Source organism: Danio aesculapii, chromosome 6 (genome assembly GCF_903798145.1).
Source record: "Danio aesculapii chromosome 6, fDanAes4.1, whole genome shotgun sequence".
Classification (NCBI taxonomy): domain Eukaryota; kingdom Metazoa; phylum Chordata; class Actinopteri; order Cypriniformes; family Danionidae; genus Danio; species Danio aesculapii.
In genome coordinates this window covers 4913194-4930734 of record NC_079440.1, presented here as the reverse complement: position 1 = coordinate 4930734, position 17541 = coordinate 4913194, and the positions used below count along the sequence as shown (strand labels likewise).

At 39.0% G+C, this 17541-nt stretch overlaps 1 protein-coding gene across 5 annotated transcripts in view; it reads right to left on the bottom strand.

Annotated features, from left to right (window-relative positions):
• ptprfa (protein tyrosine phosphatase receptor type Fa) overlaps positions 1–17541 on the bottom strand; it is a 444470-nt gene that overhangs the window by 98735 nt on the left and 328194 nt on the right. For all 5 annotated transcript variants that reach the window (XM_056459356.1, XM_056459357.1, XM_056459358.1 and 2 more), the window contains one exon: positions 11907–12100. In XM_056459356.1, coding sequence (XP_056315331.1) covers positions 11907–12100 — 194 coding nt within the window. The remainder of the gene's footprint in view (positions 1–11906; positions 12101–17541) is intronic.

Here is a 17541-nt window from a genome sequence, read left to right as displayed (position 1 = left end):
AACACCTTTACGGGATGATAGCGGGATAGAACTGCAAAATACAGGAGAATCCCAGGAAAAACGGGAGGGTTGACAGGTATGCAACTATGTGAGGTGACACTATGTGAGGGCCAACTATGTGAGAGGACACATAAGGACTATGTAGGCTAAATTGTCCGTAGTGTATGAGTGTGAGTGAGTGTGTATGGATGTTTCCCAGTGCTGGGTTGCAGCTGGAAGGGCATCCGCTTTGTAAAACATATGCTGGAATAGTTGACGACCCCTGATGAATAAAGAGACTAAGCCAAAGAAAAAATAATAAATGAATGAATGAACAAATTAGTCATTTTTTGAAGTTGGTTCAACGTATATTTATATATTTTCAGTGTCGCCCGCCGAGAATGACAAATCAAATGTAGTGTTGCTTTTGGGTCTATTTTGTCTGGTATATTTCTGCATGAGCGCGTTTTGAGTATTGATGCAGATGTTAAACTGTAGATGAACTGCTGCACATTTAGATGTGGATGATCTGCGCAAGACCCTGGAGACACATGTTGAAGCTGGTCTATGCACGTGTGTGTGTGTGTGTGTGTGTGTGTGTGTGTGTGTGTGTGTGTGCCAGTGCACCTTCATGCAGTCTGTCTTTTCTGTCGTCAGTGCATCTGTAATGTATTCCTCACTCACACAGAGACAAACGGCGGATCACACAGAGAAGATGTGCTCTGCTGCTTCACTACTCTTTTAGTGGAGACGTCTGAAGCTCTGAAAGCGCACAGGAGATGCTTGGTACAGATTCAGTCTGTAATTTATCAGCTGTGAGAGGAAAAACTGCTGAGGTACACATGAGTGTGTTGTTTCTCAAAATGGTTTCAGGCTTTTTTTCTGTAAACAGAGTGCAAAATGAGCTTGAAAGTCTTTACAATGAGCTTTTTCTTTATTTTAAAGCAAAATGTAAAAAGATAAACAGTATTTATTTTAGTGTGTGTCTATATACATACAGTGCATTAATATTACCATTATAATATTAAGTATTACACTATTAAGTAATATTAAGTACTCTAATCATAAAAATAAAGTCATTGGAAATTAATTATTAATACTATTATGTTTACAAATGTGTTGAAAAAAATGTTTCTGTTTAACAGAAATTGGGGGAAAATATAAAAGAATTCCAATTGAACAGGATGGCTAATAATTCTGCTTACTAAATGCATTCGGAAAGTATTCAAAACGCTTCACTTTTTCCCACATTTTTTTGTTACAGCCTTATTCCAAAATGAATTAAATTAATTTATTTCCTCATATTTCTACACACAATACCCCATAATGACAATGTGGAAAAGAGTTTTTGAAATTGTTGCAAATGTATTAAAAATAAATGAAAGCTGTAAAATCACATGTACATCAGTATTCACAGCCTTTGCCGTGAAGCTCTATCTTGAGCTCAGGTACATTCTGTTTCCACTGATCACTCTTGAGATGTTTCAGCAGCTTGATTGGAGTTCACCTTTGGTAAATTCTGCTGATAGGACATGATTTGTAAAGGCACACACCTGTCTATATAAGGTCCCAGGGTTGACAGTGCATGTCAAAGCACAAACCAAGCATGAAGACAAAGGAATTGTCTGCAGACCTCAGAACAGGATTGTCTCGAGGCACAAGGCTGGGGAAGGTTACAGAAAACTTTCTGCTGCTATGAAAGTTCCAATGAGCACAGTGGCCTCCATCATCCGTAAGGGGACGATGTTTGGAACCACCAGGATTCTTCCTAGAGCTGGCCGGCCATCTAAGCTGAGTGATCGGGGGAAAAGGGCCTTAGTCAGGGAGGTGATCAATAACTCGATGGTTGCTCTGTCTGAGCTCCAGCATTCTTCTGTGGAGAGAGGAGAACCTTAAGGACAACCATCTGTGCAGCAATCCACCAATCAAGCCTGTATGGTGAGTTGCCAGACGGAAGCCACTCCCCGCCTGGAATTTGCCAAAAGGCATCTGAAGGACTCTCAGACCATAAAAAACTAAACTCTCTGGTCTGATGATACTAAAATTGAACTCTTTGGATTGAATCCCAGGAGTTACATTTGGAGAAAACCAGGCACCGCTCATCACCAGGCTAATACCATCCCTACAGTGAAGCATGGTGGTGGCAGAATCATGCTGTGGGGATGTTTTTCAGTAGCAGGAACTGGAAGACTAGTCAGGATAGAGGGAAAGATGAATGCAGCAATGTACAGAGACATCCTGAATGAAAACCTGCTTCAGAGTGCTCTTGACCTCAGACTGGGACGACGGTTCATCTTCCAGCAGGACAATGACCCAAAGCACACCGCCAAAATATCAATAGAGTGGCTTCACAACAACTCAATGAATGCCCTTGAGTGGCCCAGCCAGAGTCCAGACCTAAATCTTAGTGGGGAGATATGAAAATGGCTGTACACCGTCGCTTCGCATCCAACTTGATAGAGCTTGAGAGGTACTGCAAAGAGGAATGGGCAAAAATTCCCAAAGACAGGTGTGCCAAGCTTGTGGCATCAGATTCAAAAAGACTTGAGGCTGAAATCGCTGCTAAAGGTGCATCAACAAAGTATTGAGCAAAGGCTGTGAATACTGATGTACATGGGATTTTTCAGGTTTTTTATTTTTATTAAATTTGCAACAATTTCAAAACATCTTTTTCACATTGTCATTATGGGGTATTGTGTGTGGAATGTTGAGAAAATAAATGAATTTAATCCATTTTGGAAGGTTGTAACATAAAAAGCGCTATGAATACTTTCCGGATGCACTGTACAAATGTTATTTTTGCACTATAGACAGAATCACATCCAGAGGTCTTTAAACCAACGGACTCCTCTGGGGTAATCATAAGTTAGATAATACATAAGAAAATATGATTTGAGCCTCTAATGGTTTTCCAGACATCATGAGATCCAGTGCTGTTGGGAAGAGTCTTCAGCTTTGAGTCTCTGAGTGCTTTTCTCCCTCTTGTGATGAAGATGAGCAGTAATTTGGCTTTGACACTGATGCCTCTTCAAAATAAGAGCCCAGAGAACTGAGTAATGTCATATCAGACATTCCTCCCCAGTCGACAAGACCCTACATGACTGCTTTTTTTCTGGCTTGGGCAAATATGAGAAAAATGATGAAATATGACGCCGCGCCAACTATATGTGCTGTTAAATTATCGAGGGTCGAGGGTCATTTTCCGTTTGAGTCTCAGCCTTCATTTTGAGCTGGTAAAAGCCTCCATTTGCATGACCTGATGCCAGCGCGCTCATATGCCAAATGCACAAACACACAGCTTTTTGTTTCACACTTTACACAACTGATCACACACCAGATCATTCTCCACCATGACTGCAGCTAAAACACTTTCTTTTTGCAACATTTCGAAACATAATTCAGTCTAGCAGGTACCCTGGTTTTCGGTTTTGGCGGTTTGTTTTACATGAAAAAGCGATTTCAGTGATTCTGCTAAAAAATGTCACACACGAACATATGCATGAACGCATACACAACTGCACACATGAATGCACGAACGAACGAACACACGCGCGCACAAACTTATGCACAAACTTATGCACAAACATATCCAAGACCACACGTACGAACACACGCATGAACTCACACGAACGCATGCATGAATGCATACACAAATGCACACATGAACGCACGAACCCACGCATGAGCAAAAGAACGCCCGAACAAACGCACAAACGAACGCACGCACAAACGTATTCACGAACGTATCCAAGACCCCATGTACGAACACATACATGAGTTTACACGAGTGCATGTATGAACGCATACACAAATGCACACATGAACGCACGAACGCACGCATGAACAAACAAACAAACGAACGAACGATTGAACGAACGCACGCACAAAAGTATGCATGCACGTATCCAAGACCACACCTACGAACACACACATGAACTCACACGAGCGCACGCATGAACGCATACACAAATGCACACATGAACACACAAACGCACGCATGAACGAACGAACGAACGCACACACAAAAGTATGCATGAACGTATCCAAGACCACACCTACGAACACACACATGAACTCACACGAGCGCACGCATGAACGCATACACAAATGCACACATGAACACACGAACGCACGCATGAACGAACGAACGAACGCACGCACAAAAGTATGCATGAATGTATCCAAGACCACACCTACGAACACACACATGAACTCACACGAGCGCATGCATGAACGCATACACAAATGCACACATGAACGCACACATGAGCAAACGAACGCCCGAACGAATGCACACACAAACGTATGCACGAACGTATCCAAGACCGCACATACGAACGCACACATAAACGCATACACAAATGCACAAATGCACACATGAACACACGAACGCACACATGATGCACGACTGTACACGTATGCACGACTGCACGCACACATGAATGCACGCACGCAAGCACGCACAAACGCACAAACGTATGCAGGAACACATACACAAATGCACACATGAACGCACACATGCACAAACGAATGCACAAACGCACGCACGAACACACGAACACACGTATGCACGAACGCACGCAAAAACGTTTGTGGGAACACATACACAAAAAAAACATACACGTATGCACGAACGCACGCACGAACGCAAGCACGAACACACACAAATGCACACATGAACAAACACACGCACGCACAAACGTATGCACGAATGCATGCACGAACGCACACACGAACATATGCATGGACGCACACATGAATGCACGCATGAACGCACACAAGAACGCGTCATTTCAATCAGCTGCAACCAGTCTGGCCATTCTCCTCTGGCATCAACAAGGCATTTGTGCAGACAGAACTGCTCCTCACTGGATATTTTCTCGGACCATTCTCAGTAAACCCTAGAGATGGTTGTGCGTGAAAATCCCAGTAGATCAGCAGTTTCTGAAATACTCAGACCAGCCAATCTGGCACCAACAACCATGCCACATTCAAAGTCACTTAAATCACCTTTCTCCCCATTCTGAGGCTCGCTTTAAACTGTGGCAGAGCGTCTTGACCATGTCTATATGCCTAGAAATGTGCGTTGACCAGCAGTTGGACAGGTGTACCTAATAAAGTGGCCGGTAAGTGTATTTAAGGAGAAAAAGGTTATTTTACATTCTAATTATACATCAGAATTCTACTAGTTTTACTGTCATTTGTAATCAAACAAAAGGCAGCCTTGTTGAAGAGAACAGACATCTTTTAAAATCACATTCTGAATGACAGTGTAAAGCCCGAATATTGCTGGACTCATCTTAATGTAGAGAATAACTACAACAATGTCTACAAATGGGTTTGGAAGAAGTACAATCAGAAGAGAATTTTTCTGTTTAGTCTCCACTTTATCTCTTTGCTATCTTGGAGATCTAATCGTTGTGATATTCTTTTTCCTTACCATGCACACACACACACACACACACACACACACACACACACACACACACACACACACTGACTCCCTGTAAAAAGGCCAGCCACTGTGCCCCATTCTTTTATTTGGTAAATATAGGCCATTATGGCATCCTGTGTGGAAAAGATAGTCCTGTTTACCAAAGATTGCTCCTCTCCACCTCCAGCAGCCCACTGTGTTCATTTGAAACTCACAATCTACCTCTGTGTCTCAATGACCGGGTCAGCGCACACACACACGGATGCACGCACATTCGAACACACATTCACAAGCATACACATGCATGCACACAAACAAACATTGACAAAATCACACATGCACAGACACACACATGCATGCACATACACACATACAGTACATTCTCACATGCAAACCTCACAAGTACACCCCATAGACTGTAAAAGATATGGACGTAGTATCTGTGATGTGACCGATAGGTTTCTGAAGAACCCAAAAGAAGCTACAAGTAGGCGTGGACAACCGTCGCCATTTTGTTTGCGCGTCATCACACCGACCGGGGATACCAAATAAGGGCAAAGAGGCAGAGCGTGAACTACAGACACATGCTGGCATGTTGCTTAGACAGACTTTTCTATGGGAGAAACGCTTAACACTTCATTACCTGCGACTCGTTTGTGTTCTGACCACATGTGATTGGTTGTTTACTTTATTAATAAAGAGTTTAGACTTTCAAAAACACTGTTGTAACACATTAAGCCGCAAAACATTGTTCTTATGATGTTTTTCTACAGGAGGAAAACCTGAATGACTTTCAAACACTTCAAATATAGTCTGTGTTATCAAATGCAAGCCTATTGATGAAATCCAGGCATAACACTGTATGACAACGTTTCAGAAGACTGTTCTAGAGCCTACAGCTAATCCATCTGTCAGAGTCTGGAGTGCATTACAGGTCTAGAGAAAAATATAAATGATAAATGATCTTACATAAAACAAATACATTTACAGATGTGATATATTAGTATATAATTTCACTCACCTGGGAAAAGGAGGCCACCTGAATGGTTTGTGAGCCCAATTAAGTGCACACAGCATGCTAAATCATCTGATAATAATGTAAGAAATAATTCCAAAAGGCAACTGACTGTGTAAAGCCACATAAAACAACACAAAAAATACGATGAATATGCCGAGTTCAGCAGCTAATCAGCCGGAATCAGCTGGAGTAAAGTGATGAGACCAGCGAGACCTAGCTGTCACTCAAGTGGCCACGCCCTTAATTATGCAGATTAATAAAACCTAATATAAAGGAAACAGGTGAGTTCTAAAAAATTCACCCCCTCACAGTTGTCATGAAGGGTAAAATTAGCTATATGAACCAAAATCGTTCATTGTACCAGGCTGTAAACACCTTTTTTTTTGGTTGTTGGCCAGTTTAACAGTGGGCTCCATAGAAATTTGCTCTATATGAAGCCAGGACTAGTGGAATTTGGATGAATTGCAGTTTTAGTTACTTCTGTATTGGCTTCCTGAAGGAGAGCGGGAGGTTGCTGCTTGGTACACCAACAAACTCTCTCTCACACACACACACACACACACTCCTTTCCCGAGCTAAAGGAGACATAGATCAGCCTCTGACAGCATGTCTTATCTGATGAGACGTGCCTCATGCTTCACAGCTCTGCTCTCTCTCTCACACACACACACACTGATCATCACGGTCCTCAGGTATGAAAACAAAACCAACTCCTGCATCTGCTGAACACTCCACCCACAGACAAATCCTTCAGGGGGAGTCAAATCCCACATAAACATCTACTAAAGACCACCAAAAACAAAGAGCAACGCACCAAACTGAGAGCTAAAAAGTTTGCAAATAAAGCCCGGAGGATTACGAAGCTTTCAGTTCAGAAGTTCATGATCTTTTCCTCAACTGAACACCTTTTCCAACCTTAAAATATTTACTTGACTCTTCCTTGGAGATCTGAACTCGTGTCGCAACCTCTCGCTAAATACGTAGATTTTAAATTATAAATTTTAAGACTCTTGTTTTATTGAAGATCGTAGAACTCACAACCTGCTTCACTCCTGCAGTGTGATGGGCTTATGAATGAAGCAGCTTATGCAAACACACACACACTTTAGAGGAGGAAAATGCATGTGTTATTAACTGATTTAATAGGGAAAATGTATTAAAGGGCACCTATGGTGAAAAATCTACTTTTCAAGCTGTTTGGACAGAAATGTGTGTAAGTATAGTGTATAAACTGCCATATTGGGGTGATATAAACACACCCAGCCCAGTGTTTTTTCAGGTAGTTCATTTGATGAGATTTGCCTTACATGTGTGATGTGATTGGACAGGAATCACAGGACTGATTTTTCTAATCCCCATAGATAGGAAATAAAGTAGTGACTGCAGGTTAAAGGAATGTAGTGGAGTATAAGTACAGATACAGCACTAAAAATGTACTCAAGACTACTTAGTAAATGACCATTTCTGAGAAAAACTACTCAATTACAGTCATTAGGGTATTTGTAATTTGTTACTTTACACTACTGCGAAGGAAGGACTGAAAATATAGAACCAATGAGCTCCAACATTAACCACATGAGAGGCGACGTTTGGAAAACACCAAACCAACTAGCCGGACCAATAAAGCCCAACGGCCGACCGTCAGCTAGGACCGTCAGGCCTTAAAGTCTGAGAATTTCACACCATTCTATTCGTTTTTGTCAAGGGAGAGCAAGCAAAATAAAAATAAGAAAAAACCACTCACATCACTGCTAAACACAGTCTTAGCCCGCATGAACTGGACATTCATCAAACATCTGAAGTGAGCAGATGCAGCTTGTGAAGAATGAGAAGAGAAATGATGGAGCTTAGCGGCTGGAGAGACTTCATGAGAGCTTCGGACAAGGACACGGCGGCCGTAAACATGAGCAGGCCGTCACCAGCCGCACACAATCCATCAGCACAAACTCATCTCGTCTCACAACATGCTCCGTTTGCCATTTCTGAACGGAGAATGAGAAAACGCGCATCGATTGCAGTGTGGAGAGGTCTCCGCTGCCCTGCTGGCCTTCATTACACAACGGCAGAAGTAGAAAGAGTCCATAATGGAGATCTTATCATCATTAATGACACTAAGTGAGGTTTATACATAAACTAATTTCGAGAGGATCACGTGCCTATGATTTATCACAGCCGGTCTCATATTACGCTAATCAGTATCATCCAATCACATGAGCCATAAGCTACTATAAATAACCACAGTTTTCAGCCCACTTTATCTTTGTTTGGAAGAAACCCCCCTTCCTCCCCGTTCTCCTCCTTCACTATAGATTGGGCGGCATGGAGGCCCAGTGGTTAGCACTGTTAGCCCCACAGCAAGAACACTGCCAGCCCTGGTCCTGCCAGGTCGGTAGGTGTTTCTGTGAGGAGTTTGTATATTCTCCCCGTGTCCGCGTGGGTTTTCCCCGGGTTCTCCGGTTTCCTCCCACCATTCAAATATATACATCATGCATAACAATCAAGCATTTGTCTAGCCCCCTTTTTTCCTCACATGTTCCCTTAGCTACTGCAGACGGGGAGTTCTGAGATCAACCGAGCTCGGGCTCCCCTCTCGCTCTGCAAACGGGAGGAAGCCCCGGGCTCGAGGATCCCTTGAGCTCGGGGTTCTCTCCCGGGACAGCATGCCAAATAAGCTTTGATGAATCATCGGCTAAGTGTGAACTCTTGAACTACTGCTTTATCCATGTTTCCTTAGTAAATGATGCATTTTACAGTACATCAAGTCAGAGCTCTGCAGAGTTATCTTAGCTTTTGTCTTACAGAATGCACAAAATTTACTCAATGTGAATTTTTATATTTGCAACCAGAAATGGTGAGGAGGAGGTGTCTGTTAGGTTGTAATAAACTATTTATATATAAACAGTGTTGGGGAGGTTACTTTGGAAATGTAATAGAATACAGATTACAAATTACCCTATTTAAAATGTATTAAGTAGTGTACCTTTTCAATTACTTTAGAAAAGTAAAGTAACTAATTACATCTGATTACTTTTTGATTACTTTTAAGTTTCTAATGGATATTTTCAACTAAATCATTGTCAAGCATTTATACCAAGCAGGTGTGAGCTTACTTTTGAAAGAATTTCTAAATCTTTCATGACTTGAATTAAGATTATATTCATTTGATTTTAAAGTACAGCCACCACAAAACCAGAGCTTATCACAAAAACATTGTTTACTGTTGTTACAAAATCTAAATTTAGTTAGTTGTGCAGGGTGATTTTTATGGCATTTGCAATAAAAAAAAATACATCTAAGCTATTTTTGCAATTTTCATTTTTAAATCGAAGCAACTTAAATCCAAGTCAATCACATCTTAGTGATCAATAAAACTGTCAGTGAAACATATGAGGCAGAACTGTCCAGTTTAATTATTTACTGCAAATAATACTGTATGTTGTACTAAACAAACAAATTATACTATATAACAGCAAAAACAAAAAAGTCCAATAAAATCAGGTGTTACACATTTAAAACTCTATAGTCATTTATAGTAAAGCGAAATATTTAGGAATAAGCATTATATTGTAAATATATTTACAATTCTTCATTAATAAATTACACTACATAATGTAGTATCATTACTAGCTATCATGAACTAATAGTAATTACCATAGTATACTTCAGCCTTTACTACAGTAAACTATATATATAAATTTACATTTAGCAAATTTCTCGTGTTAGCCTTGGTTGCCGACATCATCGACCAGAGCGAGAGGTGGCAGTAACGCACCAAAAAGTTTGCTGTCGACCACCGAAAAACAGGAAGAAGAAAAAAATCATAATTTTCACCGTCATGTGGCTTTATTTTCATCAGCTAGACAGCGGCCTCACAGCTTCGTGAATGCCAGTGTTGTCACTTATTGATCCGCAATCGGAAATTGTAGCTTGTGTGGACGCTACTGCGCTACTTGATTAAAAAGGCATCATGCATATCAAAAACAGGCAAAGCAACAGATTAAAATTATTCAACATGTCCCAGATTTTTAAAGAAATTTTTTAAATTTCATTTGTAATCTGCAACATTTTCATAAGTTAAATTTATTCACCCTTTTATTTTCTTAGCAACTGTAATGAATTACTGTTACTTTTATTTTGTAAATAAATTACGTAACGCCGTTACATGTAACTAGTTACTCCGCAACACTGTATATAAATAAGTCTACTTTACTACATCCAATTAGCTCACAGTAGAAAAAAACAAGCCACGCCCCCTGTTTTCTCATTCAATATTCCATTTGTCTTGGAACTGTGTCACAATATGAAAAAAAAAGACTATAGAATACAGAATACGTGTCACTCATATAGTTTTGAACGGGGAAAAGTGCAATGATCAAAATAGCGAATGAAGCCCCGCCCCCTCTAGTACCGAAGCCAATCATCGATCACCATAGACTGATCAGATTCCCAGACTCCCAGATCAGATCAGACGTGAGTGTTTAGAAATGAAACTAAAGAGTCAGTTGTTGTCTAATTTTATTAGTGATTCTCAATAGGAAATTTAATCGTAAGTTTGGCAAACAGTTTTGGAGATTTTGAAGTTACCCCATTCAAGCAGAATGCCTGAACATACTGACAAGGAGGCATTTCAAAGATGGCCGCCGAGTGAAATGACTTGCCTTAAAGGGATTTTGTGCATGCAGACTTTAATGATAACAACTAGTGTTTTTCAACCCAGGCTCCTTCTAAAAATGTACCATTATATACATTTCTGGAGATCGCGAAATACGTCCCAAGAGCTACATTTTTTTGCAGTTTTTATGTTCGCGAATCCACCAGAGGCCGTTGGGGATCTCTCGCTAGCGCCATTCACGCATGCTGTTCTCACGTAAATCCACCAGAGGCCACTGTCGACTGACTGACAAACTGACTGACTGACTGATCGACTGACCTACCCTCCTCTGACTAAACCCACCCCATAGGATTTTCAAAAGCACCGATTGACCCGCCCACCACCTTTCCTAAACCCAACCGACAGTTTTAAAAAGCAATCTAAGAAAAGCCCTCGCCTGATTTTTACCATGTTTTCAGATTTTACCACATTCTCACCCTGTTATTTTATTTTTTGGCTTTTGTTTTTGTCTTACCTGCTTTCTGGAACTGTTCTTCACCGGACTCCAATCCTGTCGCCGTGGTCAAGTTTCTGAGTCTCAAGTCTGCTGACATACATGGCGAGCCACTGGGCAAACTGGTAACAGCAGGAAAGCCGTTACCACTATACGGAGGTAAGCGATCAGCTGGTAGCGCGAAAAGGAATGGCGTCAAACCACACCGTATCGTTCGTTTTAAAGACGAAATGCAGCCATACGTACTTCTGGATACATAATTCGCGATCTCCAGAAACATATATGGGGCTACGTTTTCAGAATGAGCCAATGTTGAGTGTGTTACATAACTGTGTATTTTGATTTACAGTTTTGTATTTGTTAAGTGTACCTGTGCCTCTGGCAGCGCCACGTCCAGTATGATGGGCTGTCCACGTGGCTCTCCATTCTCCAGGCGTGAGTAAACCACCTGATATCCGCGGATGTGGCCGTGCTGTTTCTGCTGCAGAGGAGGCTTCCAGGACACACGCAGTGCAGTGGAGTTGATGTTGTCCACCTCAACCCTGCGTGGAGGAGCACCAGGCACTGAGAGAGAAGAGAAAAACCACTTACTGCTTCAGCACACACACATAACTCACAAACACACACACATACACACCGGTACAAACCTGCTCACAGGCTATAGCCAACACACTTCTATCTACACTCCATAATTCAATTTATATTCACTTTTAAAAAAAAAGCCAATACACAGTCTACACAAATTAATGTTGTTTTGTTATGTTAGACCCTCATGTTGCTCCAAACCAATGTTATTTATTCCTGAATGACTACTGAAATAGAAAAATGACACAAAAGCTGTCAGTAGGGCAGTGCTATTTCACAATGCTTTGCTTTTACCAGACTTACTCATAAATGGTGCATATTACTACCTTAAAGGCATTTATTAGTCTATAAGGTGTATTATTTAGTACCCAAATTGTGCTTCACGAGTTCACGCTTAGATATTGCTTGATAATAATAGCAGGTTTGACATGCTGTCCCAGGAGAGAACCCTGAGCTCAGAGATAATTGAGCCCCGGGCTCCCGCCTAGTCAATGAGCATGTAAGGGGGTACGAGATCAGGTAGTTCTCAAGAGCTCCCCCTGATAAAGGAGAAAAAGGGGGAGATGGGGTGGATGGGGGGTTTCTTTAGAAAACGAAGATAAGGGAGTAGTTTTAGACAGGCTACTTATAGTAAGTTTGGATTTATCTGATGCTTACTAATGATTACAGATGAGAGACCAGCTGCGATCAATCATATCACGTGCTCCTCTCGAAATTAGTTTGTGAAGCTTCACAAATTTTATCTTTAAATTCTAGCCGAAATAAAACAAATAAGACTTTCTCCAGAAGAAAAAATATTATCAGACGTACTGTGAAAATTTCCTGGCTCTGTTAAACATAATTTGGGAAATACTTAAAAATCAAAGGGGGCTAATAATGAATAATTCTGACTTCAACTGTGTGTGTGTGTGTGCATATATATATAATCAATAATTCTGACTTCAACTGTGTGTGTGTGTGTGTGCATATATATATATATATATATAATTATTATTATTAATGTTATTATTATTATTTTAATTAATTTTATTTTTATTTTGTTGCTGCTAATAATTTGACATTTTTGTTTTTTTATGGTTTACTTAATTTCAAGTATCAAAAGTAATTTTGTTTTATAGCTTCACCTATTTTCAGTTGACTTTCTTTTAAAGAAAAATGTATTTGTTTAAAATAAAATAAATTCCGAATATTTAAATATAAATACATAATTGAAATATGTTGTATAGGTAAATTCAGTTTTAAAGTGTATTTTCTCGTAAAAATTAATCCAATAATATTTTTGCTTACAGATAATAAATTTATTTTACGTATCACTCGCATATATTTAGCACAATATCAAAAACATGCGTCATAAAATCATATGTAGGGGCTACGAAATAATCAAGACTAATATAATAATAGCCTTTATATCAAGTTAAGCTGTATCATATTTTTCACCATAAACTTCCACTGCATAATAACAACTAATGATTGAAATGACATGAGGGTGAAAAATAATGACGACTACCTGTTTAAGGAATCTATTCTTTCAGCATGTATTTCACCAGTACACATGTGTTGGATGGAGGAGCCTGTGAGACAGACTTGACCAAACCCATAAAAACGCTCACACACGTCTGGTGGATGAACAGCTCAGCTCCCCCTGGAGTTTGGGCAGCATACAAATCCACCATGAGCATGAGTTCAGCAGTGTTAATGACAGTCAATTGATAGTCAATAGAGGAGGCAGCGAAGGGAGGGAAGAAAGGAGTGAAGGTTAAAAAGCGCAGAATTAAGAGATTAATAACCAGATCCAGAACCATCCCAGAAGAAACAGCTCAGAGGGCAAGAGATCTATGAAGCTGAACGTCAGCAAAAACACGCTGCGCTTAATTGGAGCCATTTAACTGTATAAATGTGCTGGAATTCAGCCTTGACCTTCAGAATGGGGAGAAACGTCAATGGCTGAAAACAGATAAACAGGACTCTGCTGTTTCAAACATCCACATCAACTTTCAGGACAAGCTTGTTCAGTTTCCTTTGATACAGTAGTGTGTGTGTGTAGTTATAGTTGTACTCTATTGTGTCTTTATAATTCAAAATCCATAAAAATGATTGGGTTTAGGGGTAGGGGTGGGGCAGACCATATAATAAGCAGTTTTTACTATATAAAATACATTACGGCTATTGGATATCACTGTATACACAAACTATGTATACAATTGTGGGTGTGTGTATAGTATGTACACTGTAAAAAGCAATTAAGTTACGTTAAAATGCAACAGTTAAGATGACAGTTACGTTAAGTTAAAATGGAACTGTTAAGTTCGGTTAAGTTAAGTTAAGCTAAAATGCAACAGCTAAGTTGACAGTTATGTTGACAGGTTAAGATAAAATGGATCTGTTAAGTTAAAATGAAACAGTTAAGTTGACAGTTACGTTAAGTTAAAATGGAATCGTTAAGTTCGGTTAAGTTAAGTTCAGTTAAGCTAAAATGCAACAGCTAAGTTGACAGTTATGTTGACAGGTTAAGATAAAATGGATCTGTTAAGTTAAAATGAAACAGTTAAGTTGACAGTTACGTTAAGTTAAAATGGAATCGTTAAGTTCGGTTAAGTTAAGTTCAGTTAAGCTAAAATGCAACAGCTAAGTTGACAGTTATGTTGACAGGTTAAGATAAAATGGATCTGTTAAGTTAAAATTAAACAGTTAAGTTGACAGTTACGTTAAGTTAAAATGGAACTGTTAAGTTCGGTTAAGTTAAGTTCAGTTAAGCTAAAATGCAACAGCTAGGTTGACAGTTATGTTGACAGGTTGAGATAAAATGGATCTGTTAAGTTAAATTAAACTTTTAAGTTGACAGTTACGTAAAGTTAAAATGGAATTGTTAAGTTAAAAATCAACAGTTAAGTTGCCAGTTAAGTTGACAGTTAGGATAAGTTAAGTTAAAATGGAACTGTTAAGTTAAAATGGAACCGTTAAGTTAAACAGAACTGTTAAATTAAGTTAAAATGCAACAGTTAAGTTGACAGTTAGGTTAAGTTGGAATGGTAGGTTGACAGTTAAGTCAGGTTAAATTTAGTTAAGTTAAAATGCAACAGTTAAGTTAAATTAAGCTAAGCTAAGTTGACAGTTAAGATGATAAGATAAGATAAGATAAGATAAGATAAGATAAGATAAGATAAGATAAGATAAGATAAGATAAGATAAGATAAGATAAGATAAGATAAGATAGGTTGATAGTTAGGTTAAATCAAGTTAAGTTTAGTTAAGGTAAAATGCAACAGTTAAGCTGACAGTTTAGTTAAATTAAGCTAAGCTAAGTTAAGTTGACAGTTAAGTTAAATAAATTTAAGATAAGATAAGTTAGGTTGACAGTTAGGTTAAATCAAGTTAAGTTTAGTTAAGGTAAAATGCAACAGTTAAGTTTACAGTTAAGTTTAATTAAGCTAAGCTAAGTTGACAGTTAAGTTAAGTTTAAATAAGCCAAGCTAACTAAGCTAAGTTGACAACTAAGTCGTTAAGTTTAGTTAGGTTAAAATGCAACAGTTAGGTTGACAGTTAAGTTTAAATGCTTAAAACTCATACTTAACAGGGTCTTTTGAAATATAAATTTTGCCACGGTCTGGAAAAAACTACTAATTTTGGCTGTAACAAATTACAGTCATTTAAAAAAATATGTCAGTGTGCTCCTGCTCACAGACACATCTCTCCACTCCTGCACATTACACTGAGCTCAAGGCATGAAAGTAATATCACAGGGAAATTACACGTGTGATGGCGGATCCATAATATGATAAAGATCCAACCTCACCTGAGACAGCAGTGTGGCTCATAAGAGCTCTCAGCACATACGCATGCAGGACGTGTGTGTGTGAGCGTGTCTACAGAGAGATGCTTCATGCATCTTACACAGCATCTAATCAAAACCTGCTAAAATGCAGCACACAGAGCAACACGGGCCTGGTTTAATGAGGTAATGCATGTCTATGAGCTTCTAATGAGAAATACAGCTCTGCTCCTCTGCTGCATTCAAACTCTTGCATTAAAGGAACACTACTTTTATGTATATGCTCATTTTTACACGTTTCCTAAAGTTAAATAGTTGATTTTTACAAGTTTTGAATCCATTCAGAAGATATCTGGGCCTGGCAGGAGCACTTTTAGCTTAGCTTAGCATAAGTCATTGAATCGGATTAGACCATTAGCATCTCGCTCAAAAAAAAAAAAAAAAAAGAAAGGGGTTTTGATCGTTTTACAATTTAAAACTTGACCTTTCTGTATTTACATTGTGTACTAGGACTAACTAAAAATGAAAAGTTGTTCCTTTAGGCCGATATGTGTAGGAACTATACTCTCATTCTGGCGTAATAAACAAAAAACATTGTTGCCGTACCATGGCTGAAGCAGGTGCCAAGAAAATATAATTTAAAAAATATATTTCATTAATATTACACAATGTAATCAAGAATAAAGCTTTAAACAGGAAAATTATTAAAATTACTTTATAATTTTTTTTTTGAGCGAGATGCTAATGGTCTAATCTGATTCAATGAGTTATGCTAAGCTAAGCTAAAAGTGCTCCCGCCAGACCCAGAGATCATCTGAATAGTAAAACTCAACTGTTTAACTTTAGGAGAGTTATAAAATGAGCCTATTTCAATAAAATAACAATAAAAAGAGAAGTGTTCCTTTAAATATATAAAGATATACCTAACATAAGACTCAAACCGAACATTAATAAATATAAAAAGAGCTCTGTTCAGTTTGTGATTCGCTAACGAACGGTCTGGACCTAACATTTCTGCTTGATGAATATGGATGTCAGGGAGCTTCTCTGAATGGGCGGAATGGTAAGAAGAAGCGATGGAAAAGTTTAAAGATAAAAGCAGAGCTAATTTATCAATGGCTGCACCTGCAGTCTGTTTTTTTTCTTCCACTTTCTGTCAGTGGCGTTAAAGTCTTATCAGGCTCCACAGCGCATTATTCTCCCTAGAATATGCAAGAGAAAACTCAATAGCTTGATTTATCTCAGTTTGGCCTGATTAATAACCCGCCAAAACAAGCTGAAATGAAACGGAATAGCATATATAAAAGTTCACCAGTTTCCAACTTTAAGACAGAACCCGAAGCCTACTTACATCTTTAGTTGAGAGTTCTGTTGCTTTCTATATTTAAATGCAATATGGGGTCACATGAGGTGAGCTTATGCAAACAAATGCATGAAGTTTGCTTTGCTGACATTAGTCATATCTAGAGAGTGTGATATTAGATCTATATGGATCCAGAGTCATATCTAGAAAGCGACTATAAATTACAACACCGAACACCAACCACTTGTTTTTAAATAACAACCATCCAGAACACTCTTGTTAGTCAGTGTTGAAACACCAGAGCACCGAGCGTGACAACTACTTTACATTCATGTTGAAAACTCTGAT